Raw genomic sequence first — 22355 nt, forward strand, 5'->3', positions numbered from 1 at the left:
CGTATGTAGGCTCAAGCTCTTGGTTCGGGAATCTAGGCCCATGACGCTTTTCTGAGCCATCTCTATTGGGGTTTCTGGCTCGGGCGCGGCTGGAGCCTTGCCGTCATTCAAGATGCCATGGTACGGTTATGGCGTCGAGGTTGTCGGGTTGCAGAGTATTGGCGCACTTCTTCTGGCTCCATGTTTTCGGCCCCAACCACGTTGAGAATGGCTAGATCAGATATGACCCGATCAATTGTACTGTCCCAGAATTGCAGTCTGGTACTTGTACAGCCATTGTGGTTTGCCTGTCTCCGTAAACACAGTATCGGCCTGTCCAGTCGTCATGGCAGGGCAGTGTTCCTCGCTGGTGCTCTGTGTGGTGGAGCTGGAATATTCGTTCGGTTGTCTGGCCGTAGTTGAGAATCGCAGGCTTCATCGCTCGTGGGTAGGAAAGGAAAAGCTTGCCAACACGGCGGACAGTGTGTATCTCGAATGGGAGTTGTAATGTAATGTATTTTCGGTTCGGCGTTCGATTTCATCGAAAATAACGTAGGTATTCGTGGTGGTGGGCTCGATCGTATGGTGTCAGCTTGCTCGTCGGTAATGGTAAGCTACATGGCATGTCAGTTTGTCTGGATATCCAAATGACAACATTACAACAGTACCCTGGGCGTATAGTTTGTGTTCTCGTACACAAAGTCGGCTTTGGCCTTGGGCCTCATTTCCTCAACGATGGTCAGCTTGTGATACTCGTGAAGCTGTGCCATGTTTGCGCTCTCGTGGCTCAGATGGCAGCCACGAGGATGACGACGTCAACAGTCCTGTTCCCATCTTGCGGCTGCTGCTCATTTGGTTGGGACATGGCGGCGGCGGCGGCGGCGGTGGTGGTGCTGATGCTGGACCTGATCGTATGGCGTCAGGTTAGTCGGCCGAGGGCGAGCTACATGGCATGTCAGTTGTCTGTGTAGATCCGAATGACAATGTTGCAACACTACCTTGGGCATTTCATCCATCCTGGCTATTTCCAGTGATGTTTTCGAAGAGATGGAATGTTGTTGGGCTCGTGTCTGGGCTCGTGTCTTGGAACGTATCTGGGAATTGTTGAGGCGCTTTATACTTGCGGTTTGTTCAGTACCGGCTGCTCATTCGCTTCCAGATCTCTTGCCGGTTGCCCAACATTATTTGGTTATTGCCGTTCAAGCCGTTTACCTAGTACCTGTTCTCACTGCCGTTTTCTTGTTGTTTGCCCTACTAGTGACTAATGCTGGCTGCCCGTTGCCGTTTACTTGTTGCCAGTAACTGTCGCGGCTCTCGTGAGATGTCGGCAATGAACCGTTTTCGGCCCCTGGCTCTGCTTGGGCCGGATGCTCCTGTGCAAACTTTTCCCTTTCTGCAAGGAATAGCTCGCGGGCCTTGCGGCTTGATGATTGCTCTAGGCGTTCAACTGCCTTTGGAGATCCTTCCCGTGCTGCTTATGCGCTTCTAGAGCCCCTTTCCACGCAGTCACCTGCTCATCCTGATGACCCTCTTTGATGCCTTGCAACCAGGACTCTGCTTTGCTCGAGGGATCTTCTGCCCATTGGACAGCGAGTTTGGATAGACCTAGTGACTAATGCTTGTGATTTGCTGCTAGTTACTTGTCGCTGTTCGCCTGTTGCTGTTTGCTTGTTGCCGTTCGCCTGTTGCCGTTTGATTGTTGCTAGTCACTGATGCTGGTGAATGATGTGATTGATTCTGGTGACTGATACTGGTGATTCACTGCCAGTGCTGGTGAATGATGTGACTAATGCTGGTGATTCACGGCCAGCTACTTGTTGCTATTCGCCTATTGCCGTTTGCTTGTTGCCAGTGACCAATGCCGGTGATGCCGGTGACTGATGCTCGTGACGAATTTTTCCGTTTTTCACCGCGGTAATTACCCGTTGTTTGCTTGTTGCCGTTTGCTCGCTTCCTTGCCCGACAGCTGGCAGACTTGGTGGTTATCTAATGGCTCTGTCCCGTGACCTGTATTTGATCAAGTATATAACCTGGCCCCTGGGGAGAAAAAAAGGACAATTTTTTTTCGACACAGCACACCACTGCCATCACCAACACCAACACCCAACACAATCAATATCACCACAATCAATATGTCCCAGGCCACTCATCAGCAGCCTCAAAATGGCCTCGACTTGGTGCAGATCGGCATACAAGTTTCCTTCGACTCCCAGGGGAAGTCGGTTGTGCATTTTGACGAATCCAACCCACATGACGTTGCGGTGAGAGAGGCATTCGAAGCGTATAAACAAGAGCATCCGGCCCAAGAAGGGGGTGAACTGGGTCAATTTTTTCGCTTTTTGCAAACCCAAGCGGATCCGACTGACGAATGGACTATTTGTTATTCTCGAATGTCGCCTGGTGGGCAGTGACAAGCTGTGTAAAGACTTGTCCAAGGTAAGCGCAACAGCTTCCAAGTTCCGCTCGGTTAACTGACTGACAGTGAATTAGGTCAATACAGTTTGGCAATTCGTCTTGGAAGTGGGAGAGGGCCTTTTTGTTGTTCTTTTGAGGATTGGAATTTCGAGAAGGGGGGGATTTGGGGGACTTGGATGGCTTCTAAGCCCGGCTTTGGCAGATGATGGGATGATAGAGGCTGGCAACATATTCCAGGTAGTGGCAGATGGAATACTTGAAAACCCTTTCATCTAAAGTTTCCATGCAATTTTGAATGCCCTCGGGACCCTTCATACAGGTGTAAATTGGGGTGCTGCGCCTGTATTGTTCAAGTGCGAAAACACAGCACAAGATTCCAAAAGTCGGGCTTACTGGCCGCCAACGCGAAAGTGAAGCTCGCCGCTTCGACAAGTCGGTTCAAGGAGCAAAAACGGATTGTTTGGGTGCCCTTTATTTTCCCGTTTGCTCGTTGCCGTTTGCCCGTTGCTGTTATTCACTTTCTGGACTTGACCGCCAGCAGCCTGCTCGCTAAAAAAAAGTACCTACAGTGGGTCGTATGTAGGTATGTATTTCTTTTCTTTTCTTTTCTTTTCTTTTTTTTTCTTTTTTTTTCTTTTTTTTTCTTTTTTTTTTGATTGTCAAAACGCAAGGCCGCCGAGATATTCCTTGCAGAGAAGCCAGCTCGAGGTCTCACTGCTGCTTTGTATTTCGCGGTGGATATTGTGCACACGAGGGGAAATGCGGAGGACTCATTTGGTCGGGGTTTGCTTTTACATCTTTTCGTTTAATTGACCGAGTTTCGCCCTGCAATCGTTCCGATTCCATTGTCCCAGATGTCTGCGTATTCCAGAGGCGCCGACGCGAACAAGGGAAGACGTGATGTGCCAACGAAAACGGAAGGAGCTCCCGCTCGCTCCTTCCCAGAGTCCAACAACCACGAAGAAACCCCCAGAAATTCGTCCGAGTTGTAAAAGTTTTTCCCCACAAGATACATACCACAAGCAAATTCACCGTCTCGTTGTTTTTTTTTTTTAAAAAAGCGTCAATGAAATCTGGCAATTCTTCTTGGAAGTGGCGAGGGGCTTGTTTGTTATTCTTTTTTTCGAGGATTGGGATTGAGAGTGTGTCACACGTTGCCATGAGTGCCAGGGCCACACACAGTTATGTGCAAGGTCAATACAACTTGGCAGTTCTTTTTGGAAGTGGGAAGGGGCTTTTTTATGCTTGTTTTTGAGATTAGGATTGAGAGGAAAGGGGGGGCTTGGCTATCTTCCAAGTCTGGTCTTGACAGATGGTGGAATCATAGAGGTTGGCAAATTTATCAAGGCGAATGGAACTCTGATCCGACTGTGTTCATCTTCTGTGTCATCTGGCTATTGTACATCAATCAAATGGTCCCTCCGCCTCTGATTTTTTCCCTTTTTTTCCGGTGTTGGCAGAAGCCGCAACACATTAGCTCCCGTCCACGTCTCCAAATTCAGCGCCAAAGCAGCATGTCTGCTGACGACCTAGCGAAACAAACCCATACCAGAAGTGCGAGTTTGTCCGGTTTGACCCCATCGAGCAAAGCGGTAAGTACGAGGAGCCATTGGCTGTTCTCGTGCTGATCCCCCCAGCGCACATTCTGACTCTGTGCTGTCGACACTCATTGCATCGTCGTCGAGGGTCTCGGGTGCTTCCTCGCCATCATGGCCAGACTCACCACCTAGGTCTGGCTCGGGTGCGTCCTCGCCGTCATGGCCGGAGCCACCACCCATTTCAGACTCACCGCCATGATCGAACCCGTCGTCAAGGCCAAAATCATCGCGCGATTCTGGCTCTGATGCGCCCCCGCCACTTTGGCCGGAGTCATCACTACCCCAATGTAAACCACGACTCGATCCAAGGCCGAGGGATTGAGTGATCCCTGCGGATGATGGCCGTGGGCGCGTGAGACGCGGTTCGCTGTCCAAGCCCTGAGCTTCCGACGATGCGGCCGGGCGACTTCTGTCGTCGCTTGGCGTTGCAGAGACATGGGACAAGCGCCGCCGTCTCGTGGTACTCGTGGTACTCGTGGGCCGCCGAGGCAGGGTGAGGCTTTGAAACGGATCGACATCGTCGTCGTCGTCGTCGTCGTCGCCCTGGCCGCCGCCTTGGTGATCGTCATCTGGGCCAAGGTTGCTCTGTGCCGATCGAGTGGCTTTGGCCTTGCGCCTCATTTCCTCAATCAGAGCCAGCTTGTGGTACTCGTGAAGCTGTTCTCTGGTCGGGGGCTGGCGGCCGCCGTGAGCCGACTGTGCGCTCTCATACACAAACTCTACGGGCAAGAACATTCTGAGTTTTGTGTCTGGATCAACAATCTGATCCAGTGCCCGGATGAGATTGGTCAAATCTTGAGTCGTGACAAAGTACGGCTCTTCATCTGCGGGCACAAAGCTGTCAGTTGGTGTCTGGATCACCTTTTCCAACGACTGAAACACGCGGGAGATGATGGGAATCGTCTTGATTCCCTCCGCCCTCCTACGTGCGAGCACCTCTGCGTGGACCCCTGCAATTGAGCAAGGGCAGCTTTCTCGACATAGGGCGGCGAATGCCACCAAGAACTCGTCCCCGAGGTGGTTGAGCCGCCAGACTCTTTGATCGTTTGTACGCAGAATAACGGCGTACTGAATTGCGGTGGCTAGCAAAGACGGTCGCGAAGAGCTTTCCCCCCCGGCCCATGCGGGATGAGGGATGAGCCAGGCGAGGTGGTCACTGAAATCGGAGGACCAGGTGTGGTTCTCTTCAACTTCGCCTCCCAAGTCGCCTCGACAACTAAGCTCAAAAGAGAGCTTGGTGTTGAAGCCCACAATGTCCCACGGCGTGCACTTGGCGTATTGTAGGCATATCTTCCAGAGCATGTGATATAGCTTCACGTCATTAATGTCGATCCAGTGGTGCTTTTCGGCTTCCCACTGGTCGAGAACGTCGTTCTCGTCCTGCTTGGACCAGCCATCTCGACCAACATGGACCTTGGGCATTGCAGGATGAATGGACTTCTTCATCCGCTTGTTCAGGGCCGTGAGCTGATCCTTGTGGATGGCCGAGGCTGGATCAAGCACATCGGACTGGTACTTGTCAGCCATCCTCTGAAACGCCTTTAGCATTCCAACGTGCATCTTTCGAGGGTCGAGCTCGACTTCTTCGTGCTCTTCATCGTCGTTCTCGTCTCGTATATTCCCACGAGTCGTTCTCCTGGTGAGTTTGGCCTTGGCCTTGGACTTGGCCGATCTCGAGGGTCGTGGTTCGGACATTTTTTTTTTTCGTCTAGTTCAAGTTGGCGAGTTAGCAGGCTGCATTAGACTCGTAAAACAATCAAAATAAAAGGGATGCACGTTACGCAGGGAAGACTCGAATTTCATGAAATTGTATTTCAAGTGTGAAGAATGAGATTGGAGTTGTCTGGTCTGGCTTCTGTAGGTGACTGAGTCTGTGCACCATGGCAGCTGCAAATTTTATTATTTGCACAAAACCGGCACTTGAGGTGCAAACGGGCTACACAATGGTAAAAAAACAGAAGAGAATTACTGTGATCTCGACGCAACCAAACCACGTAATATTTTCACCAAATTAGTGTCACTGCTTTACAACTCAGCGCCTTTGGAATCCAAGGTTTACTTGAATTTACTACGACACACTTGCGGTATCTAAATGCACTACTCTGCAGAGATACTCAGATAAAGGCACCGTTCCTCGTTTGCAATCCAGATTCCGTGGTATTACGTTTGCCTTATTGTGGACGAGGTCCACGAAACCGAAGGTTTTTAGCTATTAAAATATGTAATTCATGGTATTTATGGAATCAGTGGTGACACTTGTCGTAACATCTCTAGGCCTGGGGCTGCTGAAAAGTAAAGTGAAATCACAGAGTAAGCAATTGGTCTACATGGCACATGAAATAGCAGCATAGCAGGGCGAAACTTGGTCAGTTAAATGAGAAGATGTAAAAGCAAAGCCATATCCTAATAAATCCCCCCTCATTTACACAATATCCACCACGAAATATAAAGCGGCAGTAAAGGAATTCCTCAAGCTTCTTTGGCATTGGCAGCCAGTAAGCACAACTTTTAGAATCTCGTGTTTTCTCACTTTAACAATACGGGCGCAGCACTCGGATTCCCACCTGGAAGAAGGGTTGTGTGTGGATGACAATGAAAGCGACAAAGGCAATGGAGCTGAATCTAGTAATGAATTGACTTGGATGAGTCAAGAGTTCTGCATTGATTGAGTGCCAACTACATAACAAACAGAATATGGAAAAAAAGAAAAAAGGGCCACGAAGCTGCCTTGTGCACACGAATGTGCCATCGGTACCATATATGTGCGTCTTACTCTCGCTTTCTCACTCGGCGCCCAGCAGAAAATTTAGAGAAAAAGCGACTTTGCTCGCAAAATTCAGTCTTGTCGACATTCTTGTAGACCTCTGGAAACGGAGGTCTGGACTTTGGCGGCATGCGAGAATAGACAAACAAGGCCAAAAAGGTGTCCCCGTTTTTCATATCCGCCATTCTCCATTCAGGCGATGCGTAGTCGGGCAACTTTCCAACTGGAATGCTATTATTGCCGAAATCATCGTAGACCCGAATCAAGTCACTGCCATCAGCAGTGTCCCTATACTTGACAATAGCCATGAGGTTGTATGGCATTTGTCCTGGGCGTCCTGTTCGCTGCCAGCGCATGACTCCATCGACGTCGACAGATTTGCCAACCTCCAGAGTGAAACGGCGAAAAGCATTGAAATCAAGCTTTTCTTGGCCAACATCCTTTACCGTAAACGTTGCGTAAAAGAAGGACGGTGCGTCTGGGCGGACCAGGACGGTAAATTCTCCGACGGAGAACTCTCCAAACAGTTTGTTCACCTCGACGTCCAGGCTCATTCCTGGAAAGGCATCGAGTCGAACAGAGTCGGGAGTCGGCGTAGGATGCCACTTTGCAAAGTAGTCCTTCACCTCAGTAGGCGTGGCCTTGTGCTGGAGCCGGCGCCACCGACGAGTATCCTGCTGCCACCAGAGATGATCCAGCATTAGATTGAATTGCGGCATGGACCAAAGGGTGGTCTGCATTCGCGCGTGGCTCACAAGGTTCTTGAAATGGAGGTCTTCAGGTGCGACGTTGTCCAATTTCTTTCCCCATACCTGGACAGTAAGATTGTCCAAGGCAACACCAATTGTATTTAGCGACAGGCCGAGAAGCAGCCAGGCGTGAGCCATAAACGGGTTATCGTCCTCCATTTGCTTCACGGACTCATCATGCTTGTTCCATAATGGCTCATTCATGGAGACGTAGATTCTTTTAAGAAGCACAATCAGGCAGTTGATACCCGATGTCGAAGCGCCAAGGTCATGTTTACCATTGGGCCAAAACGTGAGGACTTTGTCCCGCAGTTGATCGTGAGACTCGTTGGCATGATCTTCGCGAACATCTCGAAAGCTAGCCATTTTGTCGAGAATCAAGATCGCGGAGGGGATTGTCGGCTTGTTTGTAAATTTGTCAAGTGCTACAAAATAGTGGTTAGCACACAATTCGAAGAGACACGGGTCTGCTTACATGGGAAGAGTTTTGGATTCTTTTTGGTAGCAAACAAGAATTCGTTGTTGGAGGTAAAGTCGAGATTGTGCTGTTTAAAGTTGCCAGTTGTCGGGCGGTAAATTTCGATTCGACCGTTTGTTTACGCCAGAGCCACGTGGGCCACTGCTTAGTTTTTTTTTTCTTTTTTTTTTCTTAACATGTATAACTCACCAACGTAAATTTACTTTTCTACTTATAAATATGCTGGCAAAATTACGAGTACGCGCTGGCGTTGACGTGCGGGAGCGGCTGACCAGTCACCCTTTTTTACAGTTTCTTGAACGTAATCTTCTACGCTCTCTCTTACAAAAGGGGTGGTGGTTGAGGACTGTTCACTTTGGCAAAACTTGGCATTGCACATGTGCAAAATTCATTGAGACCAGACAACACAACTTTTTTATTCATCCCCAAATACCAAATACCAAAAAAAAAAAAGAGAAAACCGCCCCTCCCCCCCCTCCCCCCCTCTCCCGCCCTTCCCACAAGAACAAGGAGATAAAAATGAAACCAATCAATCTTCACCAGAGATCACGGTGAACGCGCACTTGACACTGACCCTGAGGTAATTCTTCATGAAGTCAGTGATGGGAATATCTTGATTCCCCTTTGCGAGCTGATTGGCCCATGCGGCAAGTCCAGCCCAGGAACGAAACAGTTCCATGTGGTTGAATGGAGTCGCGGCTTGTTGGTCGCGTAGACGCACAACCAACTTGCGAAACCCCTCGCCGTAAACGTGACAGTCAACTTGGACTGCCGGGGACACGTAGAGCCGGAGATCCCGACCCGGACGCCCGTAGCAAGCCTCCCAGTCTCTCTCCGGGGGGAACGGAATGTCAAATGTCCCGAACTCGTGGTGCGGGAATCCCGGCCAGGCAGGCCAGCTTGGAGGCGCCTCGCTGCCCATGATGCTTTTCCAAGCCGATCTCAGTGCCTCCTCCGAGGGGTCCATCTCCCTCCCTTTGCCCTTGCCACCTGCGGATGGAGCGGCGGGCTTTGTGGCGGCAGTGTCCTTGGACGACTTGCCTGAAGCCACGCCAGAATCATCTTTCGGCGCTGGGCCAGCAGCAGCCTCGGTATTGGGAGCCCATCGAGACTTTCCCAAGTCACCGGGTGCGCTGGGCTTGGTGACGGGCTTCGCAGCGGGCTGGGAGGACTCCCTGGCCTCACGCTCGAGCTTGAATCTTTGAAACTTTTCCACCAACCTGGCCTTGGTGGCCTCCTGAGCCTTCAGGTACAGTGTGCTGTACACAATGTCGGCTGGCTCAGTCGTCTGGGCGGGACAGTATCTCTCAGTCATCCACCACATGCTGATGCCGAGCATTCGGCACAGCTTTTCCATCATTTTGAACTCGACAAATGGTCTGCCGAGAATGGTGACGGGGGGAGTAAGCTCCCGGAGCTTCTCCTGGTAGACTTCGGATCTCATGTCGTGCAAGAGACTCATCACTTGGCCAGTGGTGACGTGAGGGCGGACTTTGCGTACCGCTGCCATCACCGTCTCCTTGAGCGGCTGGTTGACGATATCGCCTTCAGCCCAGGCGACAAACTCCTCTGGCTTCTCTTTGGCAAGCTTCAAAACTTGCTGCTCATTCAACGCCATTTTGCTGCTGCTGCTTCTGCTGCTGTTGCTGTTGGTGGTGGTGGTGGTGGTGGTGGTGGTGGTGGTGCTACTGCTGCTGTTGCTGCTGCTGCTGGCGTTGGTGGTTGTTGGAGTAAAGTTAAACGGGCGCTTGCATTTTGCAACGAATTTAAAAACTAGGAAATTTACTAGCTGACCGTGATTAAATGAGTTACTGCTTGTAGTGAGCACAAGGTGAGTTGAACGTGAACAAGTCACGCCAACCAGCCAACCAGAACCAGCCACCCCGGTCAAGAATCACAAAATTCCGTCAAAACTAACATCTCGCTTATTTATTAACACAAAAACGAGCTGAGAGTGTTATATCTAACCAGATCAATTCGTCCCTCATCATATAGCTTTGGCCCGAAAGTGTATAATTTGAACGAAAGCGCTGGAGATGACTTTACTGGAATTTGACCAACAGACAGTCACATAGATCAGCATTGATTGGGAGGCGAAACTTTTTTTTAATTTAGAATATACGCACAAACTTCATCGCCCATTATCGGACCTTTTGATCGCACTCATGAATCGTGACCATGCCAAACGGCCAACCACGACGCTTCCAGCGTCTCCCAAAATCAGACTTATACCTCGGGTTCGCCGACCGGAGGGTGGTGGCAGCGAATATGCAAAAGAAAGTCTTTGCCTCCTTCGTTTCTTTGCCACTCCCAGATACGCTCAATGGGAAGGATGACACAAGACCCAAACAGTACGGGGGTTCTTGTGCGCAAATGACGTTGAAGATGCAGTGCCGCCACAAGCATGGACGCGTCTCCTGTGCCAGGGGATTCCATAATGGCGGCAAAGGGCATCAGGTCTGTCCCAGATGAAGCTACCGGGGTGTCCATCGACACCATGTCGGTGCACAGAATGGTATGTCCCGCGCCATCGGCACGAGGCTGTTTGGCAATGCCAATGGTACGATGCATCCAAGTCTGCACCATGACGGTTTGAATAACTATGCAGTCATTCTCGTCCAAGGACAATGGTTGGTTTCCCTTGTCTTGGGGGCTGATGCCGATGAAATCCTCCAGCTTATCAACCAAGTCCGCGATCCGCTTTGCAAGCTGGGTTTGGATCAGCACGATGCGAGAACCATTAGCTATGTCTTTGACGCAATCAGCATCGGTCTCGGCTTTGGAGACGTCCTTGAACCCTTGCAGGGTTACGGACGCAGAGTGCCAGGCCGCGAGTGCCACCCACAGACCTCCCTGCCTCATCAGCCCGTGAGGCATCTTGAACTGCCCCGAGATTTTGTAACCAAGGGTCTGGAGGTGCTCGGCCTTTTCGATTTCCGGAACCTCCTGCCAGAAGATGCTTCCGCGATCAATAAAGCCCACCCCCTCGTGCACAATGGCAGCGAGTCGAATCATGGCCTTCTTGGCCGACACGGTGGCCCCTGGGAAGGTGATGCCAGTTGCGAGGAACCAAGCAGGAAGAAACTGGTGCTCGAACTGTGGCAGCAATTCCAACAAAAGCTCCTGTGCATTACCTGGCACCAGCGAGAACATGCGAAGATCGTCACTGCACTCGCGGGCACACTTCATGAGCTTCAGCTGTGACAGGTTCGAATAGACAATGGGAAAGTCTGTCACAAAACATCCAAGCATGTCATCCATACTCATTCCATCAAAGTTGGCAAGGAGATCTAGGAGGAATGGGATGGATTGGTCATTGTCAACTCGACGACGAGGCAGCAGCTCAGCGAGCTTTGACGCCTCGGGCGCCAAGATTGTAATTCCCGTCGTGGGTGTCGAGGTTTGCCACACGTACGAAACAGCTTGGTTGACCTCCCACTGCGATGTTTGCTCGGGCTTGTACACGATCCGGCCACATTCCCAAATGGCTGCCTGTCGACGACGGCTAATGATGATGGCACCGAGGTTGTGAATTTCCATGGGAATTTGGCTCTTCTCGGTGCAGAAAAGAACTGCCGGGAAGGAACCGGGCTTGACTGGTTCAATTCTCATCGCCAGTATATGGGCCAAGAAACGGCTACTATTGACCAGATTATTGACCCTTGCCCTCATCCGCAACAAACCTGTGATAATGGCATGTATTTCATCAGGGTGGCAAAGAACAATGGATGTCCTTTGCCCGTCGACCTGCGCTTTAACAAGTTTGACGACTTCATCGACAGAGTCTGGATCCGACCAGAGCAGTCGTTTCGGGGCTGGGCGGGTGGTGGCGACCCGAGTTGGCACCTGTACCAGTGAGACCGTGAGCTTTGGGCAAAAGTACTCCAGAGCCCTCTGGACGGACTCTTCCGGTTCTTCAAAGGTAGAGACTGTCAGGAAACGAAGACGAGTCTGGGACGTTGGGTTTGCTGCCCACTTGACCAACTCGAGGATGGCCAAGGCGAATGGTGCCGAGCAATATTGGTCAATCTGCGCCACGATGGTAACGCAGGCCTGTTCCCACAGCTTGGAGACCTTGGTCTTTCGCAGCTGCTGCAGAAGCAAGGCATAGTCGCAAATGGTGGGAATGGCGAAGTCGGGAGAGAGGGCAGCGCGCTGCTTCAACTCGGCCGACATGATCTGGCTCTCGGTGTCGTCGGCCACGACGTAGAGCTTGACATGACCCTCGGCAGTCATATCCATTCCCTCAAACAGGAGTTGAACCTGCTCGTATGGCGCAAGGTTGTTCGGGTTGCAGTGGCCAAAGACCACAGCCTCGGGCTGGTTGGCCCAATCGGTAAGTGTGAGCTGCTGAAAGTTAGTGAATTTGATATTCCGTGTTCAAGCACATCGACACACCTTGGACATGTTGAGTTTGTCTGTGATGGATATGTCAATGGAAATGCTGTCAAGGTGTAAAAGGCAGAAGAGACAGATGGCGTACAAATATTTTCTAGTTTGTTTTTGTGATGCAAATTCATGGCCAGGTTCTCGGACAGCCTGCTCCCCTTTTGTTCACTTTTTTCTCACTTTAACTAGCCGCTGCCAGCCCCCCTGCTTCCACTGTGTAAAAGCTCCCACGTGCCAGAAAATTTTTACATTGAATAATTGATGGGCGAGTGAATTTTTAAAATTTGTACTCACCATCACCACCACACAAGCACAAGCACGAGCACAAGCACAAGCATCACCACCACCATCACAACAACAACAACAACAACACCAACACCACCACCACCACCATCACCACCATCATCATGTCTTCAAACAAGCAGATGAGCAAGGGAGTAGAAGACGGCGTTGTGGAGCAGCCCGGTGGCAGCCGCAGAGTCCGCTCCCTCAACGACGAGCGCTCCAGCTTCGTGGCCACCACCACCACCAGGGATCTCTCGGGGGCCATGGAGGATATAGCAAGGCGTTCCGAGGCGCATGACGACGATGATTGGGTCATCTATGCCAACAATGCTTCACGCATGTTGACAGGTGGACTCCTGCCGCCGCCGCCAGCCCCTCCCAGGGATTTGCTTGGCATCACAGCCAGTCCCCGGACTCCGGCCTCAGTCCAACGCGGAGCATTCCGTGGACAGGCCCGGGACGCTCGGGGGTCGCAGACGCCACGGTCAGGCCAAGGCCGCCGAGGGCAAGACCGCCGAGGGTGGCAAGTCCAAGGACAGAACTCCCGTGGACAAGACCGCCGCGGCCAATCACGCGGGCCCAGCCGTGGTGGCATTCAAAAATCTCGCCGTCAGGGGACATCGTCTTCTGCTCGTAGCTTGGGGGCCAGGCTCGGCCAGGACCCTTCAATCATACAAGATGCCAACAAGTGGCGTCAACAGGAGGTGTCTCGAGGTCGCGACACGGCCCGGGCAGCCCAAGAGAAAGCTCAAAATGAGCTCTTTTGCGGCAATTGCCTCAAGCATGGACATAGAGTCCGTGACTGTGTCCATCCGGCCGAGGACGGCTTTGTGCACGGCTGTCCTGTCTGCAATAAAGCTGACCATGAGTCAGCTAAAGATTGCAAGCAGACATGGCCGCAACGTCTGGAAAGGAAGCTGGGTTGGGCGATTGAACACCGCGCCAACCGTCCTACTCTGGCCGCGTTCCCCAACTGGGCAAAACTATTCATGGAGGCCAGTGAAAAAGGTGACATCACCTTGCCATCAAAATTCCCGTGGACACCATTTTTCGCCCAGGAATTGATGGAGCGCGAGACTCAGCCTTGGACAGATTTTGACTATGTCGCAAACGACTCGTCTAAACTGCCCTTGGATCCTATGACGGCCGGCCAAGAAACCGTCATTGAGCATGCGGAATCACTTTTCCAGATTCCACTCCAAGTCATTGGCAGTACCGGTGGTGACCCATGGTACCCACGACGGGAGGAGGATGAGGACATGGCCGACCCGCGCCCTTTTCACCGTCCTGCCAGTGACAAGCTGGATGAAAGGATGGATGAAGACTTGTCTTGAAGTCGAGTCAAGTCCTGTCTGCGGCCGCAAGGTGAGTGCAAGCAGTTTCAAACTCATATCTGGTGCAATTGACTGACTTATAGTGGATTAGGCCAATGCCATTTGGTGATTTGTTCCTGGGGGAAGGGCAGGGGGGAGATTGTTTTTTTGTGATTTTCGTTGTTGTTTTTTTTTTCTCGGGTTGGGAATGGGGGCGGGGGCCTCTAATACAATTTTGCAGTTTCGTGGCCAATCTTGTCCAACTCTGTGTGCATGTATGTTCCCTACACGTTCCACGATGGGTACATGTGGTCATAAAGTCAACTTGTGAATTAAAAGCCACGAGCTACAATGCCATCAAGCCCAGGCCCTTACATTACTACGACTTCACAGCGTGTCAAACATTGAAATCCTGACCTAGATTAGCGCCATGGAGGTGGTTAGGGTTGTCCAAGTTATGATACGCGTAGAACTGATCCGCCATGGGACGTCCCCTTATACCCTCGGGCTTCTTCATGACCCGGACATATTTATCCATGTCAATCGTGTTTTCTTTCCGCCACGCCGTCAGCCGCTCAAAATTGACACATTGCCGATTCACAGACCTGCCAAATGTCAATCCCCTGCTACAAGCATCCTCCAAAACTGACTTACATGTCAGGAAACGGGTACGTTTGCGTTTCGACCCAATCAAGCGTTATGATATTGACGTTGCCGCTGCACTGTAAAGCTTGCATCAGAATATCCACGCAATGATTGACGTGAATCTCCGGCAGCCTCGCGACTTTCGGATTAACGGTTGACGCGTTATAATACGCCCCGTAGGCAATTTGCCGCAGGGAGTTGAGGCAATGAAGCTGGTGGTACACGTCCAACACGCCGGCGTAGGCGTCGTCTCCTAGGCCCCATATGTCGTCCTCCAACTTGGCGGTATATGCGGGGTCTTTTCCCATCTTGATGACTTGGTCTTTGGTAATGGGCAAAACTCGTGTCAGCTCCCATTCTTCCCAGACTTGATCGGCAGCTGGGTTTGGCAGTTCACGGGCTATGGACGGGGCGTTGCTGGGGAACAAGGTGCCGTTGATCTTTTGAATACTGGGCTCAAGGTCGAGTTGATCGTGAATAGGACCTGTATAGTTTTAGTAACAATGCAGGTGGTGGGTGCTGGTGCCATGTACTGTACGATGAGCATTTTCGCAAATTGCCATTCAACTGACGGCTGTCGTGGAGGCGGGCAACGCCGATACCGATGAACAGTAGCAACGATATTGCGTTGCAGATGGTTGATATGAGGAGCCTTTTCTTTAGACGGACAGTCGCTTGCCCCATGTCAAGCTCTCTGCTGTCATTGTCACTCTGCAACAGTGACTTGTCCTCGTCTGGTAACCAAGAGTACTGGGCCTTGGGCTTGGTATATTTCGCAGCCATTTGTGGCAACTTGGACCAAATGAAAAAAGGCCATGGAATGTAATGGATGCAAAAAATGGGATTAAAAACACATCCATCTTTTTGCAACATCTTTTTCGGCCCTCTTGGAGTAAGCAATAGCCGAGGCCACGCCACATGGAATTGTGTGTTAGCCCCTACATCTCGTAACACACCCCCTACTTTCTAGCATATTCTGTGACGCTAAAAGTACCGTAAGAATAAGATGCGCCTAAATACTAATATCAACTAGCGGATATAGTCGAGTGATAGGGTCTTTCTCACCGCTATAGCGATCTATATGCCATTTTAGGCTACATAACGCGTTTATGGGGCTACTTCTTTTATGGCCTGTATCAGGAGCTTAAACTTGTGAGTAATAGCATGTTGTGGTGTAAATTAGTACATGTAGTAATTACCGGTAATCCGGCAAGTTATAGGACGTAGCATGCCTCCCGGGCTCATAACTGTCACACCAAAAAATGGGCGTGGCCACGCCACATGTAATTGTGTGTTGGTAACCCCTATATCTTGTGACAGCCTCGTGTTCCACCGGGCGAATAATGCCAAGGACTTGATCCTGGAACCGGCGCGGGCACCAATAAGATTTTGCGTTGAAATACTTTCCTTATTAGGACAATGCCGGACCAATAGTGCCGGCGGTCGTTTACGTTGTTTTCGTTCATGCACGCCCGCCGAGCCGCCATGACACTACAATAGGAATCGTTTGTCAAACTGCTACGAATCAGAGCTTTTGGAGAGGGCCCTTGCGCCAATTTTGTGTTGTACGGGACCTTTGCATGGTGCGGCTGTGTCGGCGTTGAACAAATGAAGAATATACCGTCAAGAGAGAGTCACTGCGCACAAATTCTCGAACGGCTAACCATGATAATTTATCAGCAAATTACAAGTTTCCATTCGTAACAGGCTTACTAGCTACGAGAGACTCATTCGCATGGGTTGGGTTCAACTATAAAAATGGCCTCCATCGCCGCGATGTAGCTTTTTATTCTTAAAATCTCTGGGCAATTCACCATCAGCTTCGCGGTATTTATCATCATCATTATGGTTTCCAAAGCAACTATCCTCGCGGCATGTATTGCCGTGGTCGCGGCCGCTCCAATCGATGTAATTGTCCCCATGGCCAGAAAAACGCCAGCACTGACGATTAAACAGCCCGCTCCTGGAATTCCCCATGACCTCTACGATCCGCTGTCGGAAACCACATACAGGCCAGCCGTCTTTCGAATCATTACAAAAAAGTCTGAGAATGGCCCCGCGTTGGATGCGTCCACCGGACCCAGTTGGTACCCACCGGCCAAGTTTGGAAAGAGGGAGGATGGCTCTAAAGGGAATAACCCGGAGCTTTATTCGCCTCTCGCCCACGTCCAGGAAAGCCAGACAGGTTTTTGAAGAGCGCTGAGGAGACAAAGGAAGACTAAGCCCTTTGGGTGCACCCAGGAATATTGTTCTCGGCAATATCGTCATTGCGGATTTTGCCAATACCCAGCAGAAAAGCGAATCGCATACAAGGGGTATTTGGTTCATGTCATTCCGAGATTAGACAACATGGAACGTGGGCAGCAGTCTGGTTCAAACTTTGGGATAGGCAATGAATGTGACCGGCTACTACGCTTTTCGGACGAATCCATGCCCGTGATAGTAAATCCCGCCAGTCAAAGTGTCCCGTCGTAGCCAATGTGCGCCTTGCTCTCGGAAAATACTATTTCTGGCAGGCAAATTGCCAAGAATTGCCTCGGCTCGCCGGCACGGCCCGCCCCTCGTGACAACTAATAGGTATTTAAAAGCGTCTTTAATAGCACTAAAAGGTAAGTTTAACTGCGTGCCTGATATATACCTTAAAATATAAAGAATTCAGGCCTGGCTGTAAATACTTATTTTTATAAATACTTTAATATACTTTATTATATTTTATTATATTTTATTATATTTTATTATACCTCCCGTGTTCTAAGGCCAAAAGCTAATTTTACTAATCGCCTTCTCTCACGCTCGGCTCTAGGCACAGGCTCACCAAGCTCTCGTAATAATCGTGCCAACTCTTGCACTAGCAAAACAAAGCATTAGCACTAACATGCACCCAGGTGCCATCTCCTCCTCAGATTTAGTGCATTTGGCTTACTTGATAATCCCTCAAGCTGTCCCAGTGTGGATGGGCAATCGGATATCTCTTCACCTGTCCGAACATTGTGCATTGGTGTCAGTTCCATCAAAGGACTAATGACAATGGAATTCGCCGCCCGAGCCCTAGAATTCTTGTCCCTGCGAAACGCCTGTCAGCCGTGACTGTGGAATCAATAAGAACGCGGTATCACTCACAATGCTGTAACCTTGCCATCCAGTCCCGTAACCTTGCCATCCAGTGCCGTAACCTTGCCATCCAGTCCCGTAACCTTGCCATCCAGTGCCATAACCTTGCCATCCAGTCCCGTAAACTTTCCATCCAGTCCCATAAACTTTCCATCCAGTCCCGTAAACCTTCCACCCAGTGCCGTAACCTTGCTATCCAGTGCATCTAGCTTCCGGTTAAACAAGACCATCTGTTCCATGAGAGCGTCCATTTTGCGCTCCAAGGCCGCACCACTGTCAACAGCTGGGATGTTGGAACAAAGCTTCACATTGTCAACAACAACCTCCAGGGCGCGAGCTGCCGCTTCAAAGTCAGGTTGCTGCTGCAAACCTTGCCGATTCATTGCAGCTATACTCTAACAGACTCGAAAAATTATGTCTCGAAGTCGGAAGTGGTCTCCTCTGCGTGAGGCAGAGTGAACGCGTTGCTCGTGCGGAGATCTCGCCCAGGCAACAGAGTAAATAAACGTTCGGATTAATAGTTCTTGCTTTCCGTTATTGACCCTTGTGCACATTAGTGGGCTTGATTGGCTCCTGCCGCGAGGACGATTTATTGCTGTGGACCCGGAGAAACTGGACGTAAATTTAGGACTTGAATACACTTTTACGATGAGAAATAAGCTTAAAGAGGAAAATTATCGGGGCAACGCGAAGACAGGCCCAAGACTAGGTGATCTCACCAGACTACTTCTGAACGCTAAGCTTTGCCCGCAGCCACCTGTTCGTGGCTACCTAATAGTAAGTGCCAGCTAGTGCCGCAATCAATTGATCTAAAATTCGCCAGTCGTGATCAGAATGTTGACTGCTATTCAGCGTATAGCGACTGGGGCATAAGAGCCCCTTTATTTCACCGCCAAGACGGGTTGGTGGAACTTGTAGGAGATGAATTCTAGGTACTTTGGTGAATTGGATACATGAAAATTACTACCTACCTAAGTAGGTATATAAAACCATTTCTGCCCTCTCGCCGCCCCCAGAACATGTTGACTTTAAAATAACATGTACTTGCCTGACTAGATCTCCGGCTAATATATGTTTACAGTATTGTCCACTGGCCCAAAGACAGTCTCGACTGTGGCTCCAGGGGTCCTGCTCCTGACAAATTTCACCATCTCCCAATTGTTCCTCTGCCACTTACAGCTACAGCGTTACGCGGCTGCCATTTCTCATCTCCCTGGTCATCTGCTGCAGTGACACCGACCCAAATGTCCCCCGACGCATTGTTGACTACTGTGATGTACGCCATTTTATCTATTGGAAATATTAGCCTCAATGTTTATTAGTCGATGTGTCACAACGTACTTGTAGGCAGTCGATTGACGGGTTTCAGATTTGTAGAGACGATGCTCAGGATTTGATGGACTGAAGCTCGGGTGCAAGTCACAATATTGGACCAAGGGTAACCTTTCATGAGAGTAGAAAGTTTAAGAGGCTTGGGGGTAGGCCAGAAAGGAGTCGTCTTTGGGCTTAAGTAGCTATACGTGGTAAGAGTTTGTGCTTGGAAATCCGTTATTGCAAGCTAATAGTGTGATTGCCGAGATATATCATATATTCGCAGCAACCACGCCACCACCCGCGCCAGTCCGCACTATCCAAGTCTCGATTTGTATGCTGCCAGTCTCCGTGTCTCGCTCCGTGTCTTGGTATTACTTTTTGTGTCCGGTGTGCGTAATCCGGGCGAGTCTTTGCCGCTTCATCGCTGCCTGTTTCTATTACATACGCGGCGTGTCTTTTAAATCATATACTGCGGGGTATTCTTTTATTCATTGTTTTTTCGTGCAACGCCCCATTTTCTGGGGTCAATAAACGGCTGCACAGCGTGCCAAACCCCCGTGCCCTTTTCAGGTTCCGTCTTGGCCGCCATCCTCCCTACCTCCACCCTAAAAAAAGACAAAAAAGGGGGTAGGGACGTCTTGCGACAGGTAAACTGATCTGAATAATGATCGCCAAGCGTGTCTCGGAAAGAACGGGCATGGCATCTTTTGCGGAAATGGATGGCGAGGCAAAAAGGAATCCAAGGCAGTGACCATTCCGGCCTCTATCATGGACACACCCATCCCTACGTCCGAGTCCGCCCAGAGACCTTGCTTGCATGAATACTTTCCATCAGCATCTAGAAGAAGGGATGGACGCAAACCAAAGGTCCAAAAGGTGAGGAGAAAACACCAAGTAAAATTGCCATTCTAGAATTGATAGTGCACATGTGACAATTGCTGATAGCTCACAGTGTGTAAGGGCCCCAGGCCCCCAGGGCCCCCACAGTCACGTGTGGCACCGCCTGCATCTGGTCGTTGTTCCTACGCCGGCTCTTCTAGCTAGCTAGGTATCTTCCTCTCTCACAAATGTCACCATGATCAAGCCTTTCACTTCTACCAGCTCTCTTGCAATACAGCACTTGTCGTTTGCATCACGAGTTGTGCCTTCATCGTAGACCCCTCGCGCGGTCCCTCCCTGCTCGCCTGAAGGAACGTGTCAAACCTCCTACCTATTGTTGGGCTGACCGACGCTGCATTCAATCAACCGGTGGGAATCCACGCTACCACAACTACAATGAGCATGAAATTGAATCGTTTCACGCTTCCCTGCATAGTTGCGCGGATGGGCTGGAATGTCCATGGGTGGGCCATGATTCAGTTCGCCTTTGGAACCCCGGGGCTCCCTTGGCAATGAGAGTCCGAACCCCAGGTTTTCCCACGGCCCAAGAGCTGCTTGCAGCAACAAGAGATAATAGAGCGCGTCTATGCTTCCCTCCATACCTGCCCGGTGTAAAGAGGCAGACGCACGATTCCCAAGGACCACCATGCCTACTTCTCCTTCTCAACCTGCGGCCGCGAATGGGGTCGGCATGGCGCCTCAAAACCATGAGGACGATTCCATCTCACCTCCATCTCTTGCCTCCACGGGCCGCCAGAGCACCTTGATCACACCAAGAGTCCCATTGATCCCCGGATGGATGAAATTGACTCCTCTAGACCAAATCGAGAGTCGATTCATATTGCCATTGGTGCTGGTTTTCAACATGTCCTCACCGGCTCTTGGGCGGCTCGTACTGCGAGACTTGGAGACAAGTCTTGCCAGCACCATCGGGGAGATGCCGTTTTTGGCGGCAAATGTTGTGCCGGACTGTGAAGAGCAGGGCACGATCCAACTAGAAATCTCGGATGACGCTGGCGTCTGGTTCCACTCCCAGGAGCTGCCGGAAATCGATTACTATGCACTCGAGCGCCGCGAGTTTCCGCCTGGCGAATTCCCCCTCCTGGCTTTGATGCCGGAGCCTCGCGTTCACCACGCAGAGCAAAGTCCCGTCCTCACTGTACTTGCAACGTTCATCGCCGGCGGACTGCTGCTGACGTTCAACAGCCACCACTCTGTCATGGACGGTGCCGGGATGCTCACCTTGGCCACGACGTTTGCAAAGCACATGGCGGCGCTGTCCGGCGGTCGCTTCATCGCGCCCGGGGATGCATTTCCAGAGGAAGCTCTCGACCGATCAAACGTGTTTGGGTGTGGCGGCAAGGAAGTCGGCGATTTCCCCAACTATCGCCTGAGTCAAACGTACCGATGCGCCATGGAACGAGAGCTGGTCGAGGCTGCCGTTTCCGGGCACCACCCCAGGCTCCCGCTGTTGCAGAAACTCAGCCTTTCGCACTGGTTCATCTCGGCGGAGTCGATGCGCGCCATGAGGGACGCTGCACTGCCGCCGTCCGAGGGACTGCCCTTGTTGACCGACAACACGATCCTGTGCGCGGTGCTGTGGCGTCACATCTCCCGAGCGCGTCGGCTATCGTGCCGGGGCATCGTTGCGAGCTCCTTTGTCAACACGGTCAATGTTCGGAGGCGGCTGGATCCCCCGCTGCCGTTGGAATATCCCGGAAATGCAGTTGTCCACGCGAAAACGTCGGCCGCCACCGCTGACGTGGAGTCGACCGAGCCCGGGATGCTGTACAAGATGGCCAGGCAAATCACCGACGCGATTGAGTGGTGGACGTCGGAGCGAATTTGGGAGCTGGTTGGGGCCATTGAGTCCAGTGCAATGGTGAACAAGGTCGAGCCAAGCATGGACAACTTCCAAGGTCCCGACCTCGAGGTCACCAGCACTGCGGCCATGGGAGACATTTATCGTGCCGAATGGGGTTCGGGGCTGGGGAGAATCAGAGCGTTGCGCTATGCGTACCTGCCCATCAAGGATGGCTGGGTCAACGTGTTGCCGCAGAGAACGGATGCGGGACTAGAGCTGCTCATGTGTCTGGAGAAGAGTACCTTGAGGCTCTTGAGACAGGATGAAGAGTGGCTCCGGCTGGCCAGGGAGAGTCGATGAACCGGTGCTCGCCTGGGTGTGAGCGATTTCTCTCACTCTTGCTTTGAATGTCGCGCATCATCTATCCTCTGATGAACAGCGCGGCTGGCCAGTTTCAACCTTTTGACATCAACGATTTTGGCGTCTGGCCATTACGTCATGTTTGCTTGTTCAACTGACAGAAGCAGCCTCGTCTGACTTTTGCGGCACCCTGTATTACAGTATATTACGTTGTATTTTCATATAGTCAAGACGGAATGTGTTTCTTATTATCCTCCGTCTGCTGGAAACGA

General features: G+C 51.1%; 9 protein-coding genes across 9 annotated transcripts; 3 read left to right on the top strand and 6 right to left on the bottom strand.

The window, feature by feature from the left end:
• Positions 1–3923: 3923 nt before the first annotated feature.
• G6M90_00g051110 (uncharacterized protein) lies at positions 3924–5687 on the bottom strand (the record flags this gene model as incomplete). Its single annotated transcript, XM_014684312.1, has 1 exon — positions 3924–5687. The coding sequence occupies one exon, from the start codon at positions 5685–5687 to the stop codon at positions 3924–3926; it is 1764 nt and encodes a 587-aa protein (XP_014539798.1).
• Positions 5688–6761: 1074 nt separating this feature from the next.
• G6M90_00g051120 (uncharacterized protein) lies at positions 6762–7871 on the bottom strand (the record flags this gene model as incomplete). The annotated part of the gene is made up of 1 exon (XM_014684313.1): positions 6762–7871. The coding sequence occupies one exon, from the start codon at positions 7869–7871 to the stop codon at positions 6762–6764; it is 1110 nt and encodes a 369-aa protein (XP_014539799.1).
• Positions 7872–8512: 641 nt separating this feature from the next.
• G6M90_00g051130 (uncharacterized protein) lies at positions 8513–9601 on the bottom strand (the record flags this gene model as incomplete). Its single annotated transcript, XM_014684314.1, has 1 exon — positions 8513–9601. The coding sequence occupies one exon, from the start codon at positions 9599–9601 to the stop codon at positions 8513–8515; it is 1089 nt and encodes a 362-aa protein (XP_014539800.1).
• Positions 9602–10209: 608 nt separating this feature from the next.
• G6M90_00g051140 (uncharacterized protein) lies at positions 10210–12390 on the bottom strand (the record flags this gene model as incomplete). The annotated part of the gene is made up of 2 exons (XM_014684315.1): positions 10210–12330; positions 12382–12390. 2 exons carry the CDS (start codon positions 12388–12390, stop codon positions 10210–10212), a joined length of 2130 nt encoding a protein of 709 aa, XP_014539801.1.
• Positions 12391–12779: 389 nt separating this feature from the next.
• On the top strand, positions 12780–13991 carry G6M90_00g051150 (uncharacterized protein; the record flags this gene model as incomplete). Its single annotated transcript, XM_014684316.1, has 1 exon — positions 12780–13991. The coding sequence occupies one exon, from the start codon at positions 12780–12782 to the stop codon at positions 13989–13991; it is 1212 nt and encodes a 403-aa protein (XP_014539802.1).
• A 376-nt stretch (positions 13992–14367) lies between these two features.
• On the bottom strand, positions 14368–15398 carry G6M90_00g051160 (uncharacterized protein; the record flags this gene model as incomplete). Its single annotated transcript, XM_066130502.1, has 3 exons — positions 14368–14575; positions 14625–15099; positions 15149–15398. 3 exons carry the CDS (start codon positions 15396–15398, stop codon positions 14368–14370), a joined length of 933 nt encoding a protein of 310 aa, XP_065986279.1.
• Positions 15399–16460: 1062 nt separating this feature from the next.
• On the top strand, positions 16461–16808 carry G6M90_00g051170 (uncharacterized protein; the record flags this gene model as incomplete). The annotated part of the gene is made up of 1 exon (XM_066130503.1): positions 16461–16808. The coding sequence occupies one exon, from the start codon at positions 16461–16463 to the stop codon at positions 16806–16808; it is 348 nt and encodes a 115-aa protein (XP_065986316.1).
• A 542-nt stretch (positions 16809–17350) lies between these two features.
• Positions 17351–18109, bottom strand: G6M90_00g051180 (uncharacterized protein; the record flags this gene model as incomplete). The annotated part of the gene is made up of 3 exons (XM_014684319.2): positions 17351–17463; positions 17539–17678; positions 17736–18109. The coding sequence occupies 3 exons, from the start codon at positions 18107–18109 to the stop codon at positions 17351–17353; spliced, it is 627 nt and encodes a 208-aa protein (XP_014539805.2).
• A 2456-nt stretch (positions 18110–20565) lies between these two features.
• easC_1 (Acyltransferase easC) lies at positions 20566–22083 on the top strand (the record flags this gene model as incomplete). Its single annotated transcript, XM_014684320.1, has 1 exon — positions 20566–22083. The coding sequence occupies one exon, from the start codon at positions 20566–20568 to the stop codon at positions 22081–22083; it is 1518 nt and encodes a 505-aa protein (XP_014539806.1).
• Between the last annotated feature and the right edge of the window lie 272 nt (positions 22084–22355).

The sequence above is a fragment of the Metarhizium brunneum genome, chromosome 2 (genome assembly GCF_013426205.1).
Source record: "Metarhizium brunneum chromosome 2, complete sequence".
Classification (NCBI taxonomy): domain Eukaryota; kingdom Fungi; phylum Ascomycota; class Sordariomycetes; order Hypocreales; family Clavicipitaceae; genus Metarhizium; species Metarhizium brunneum.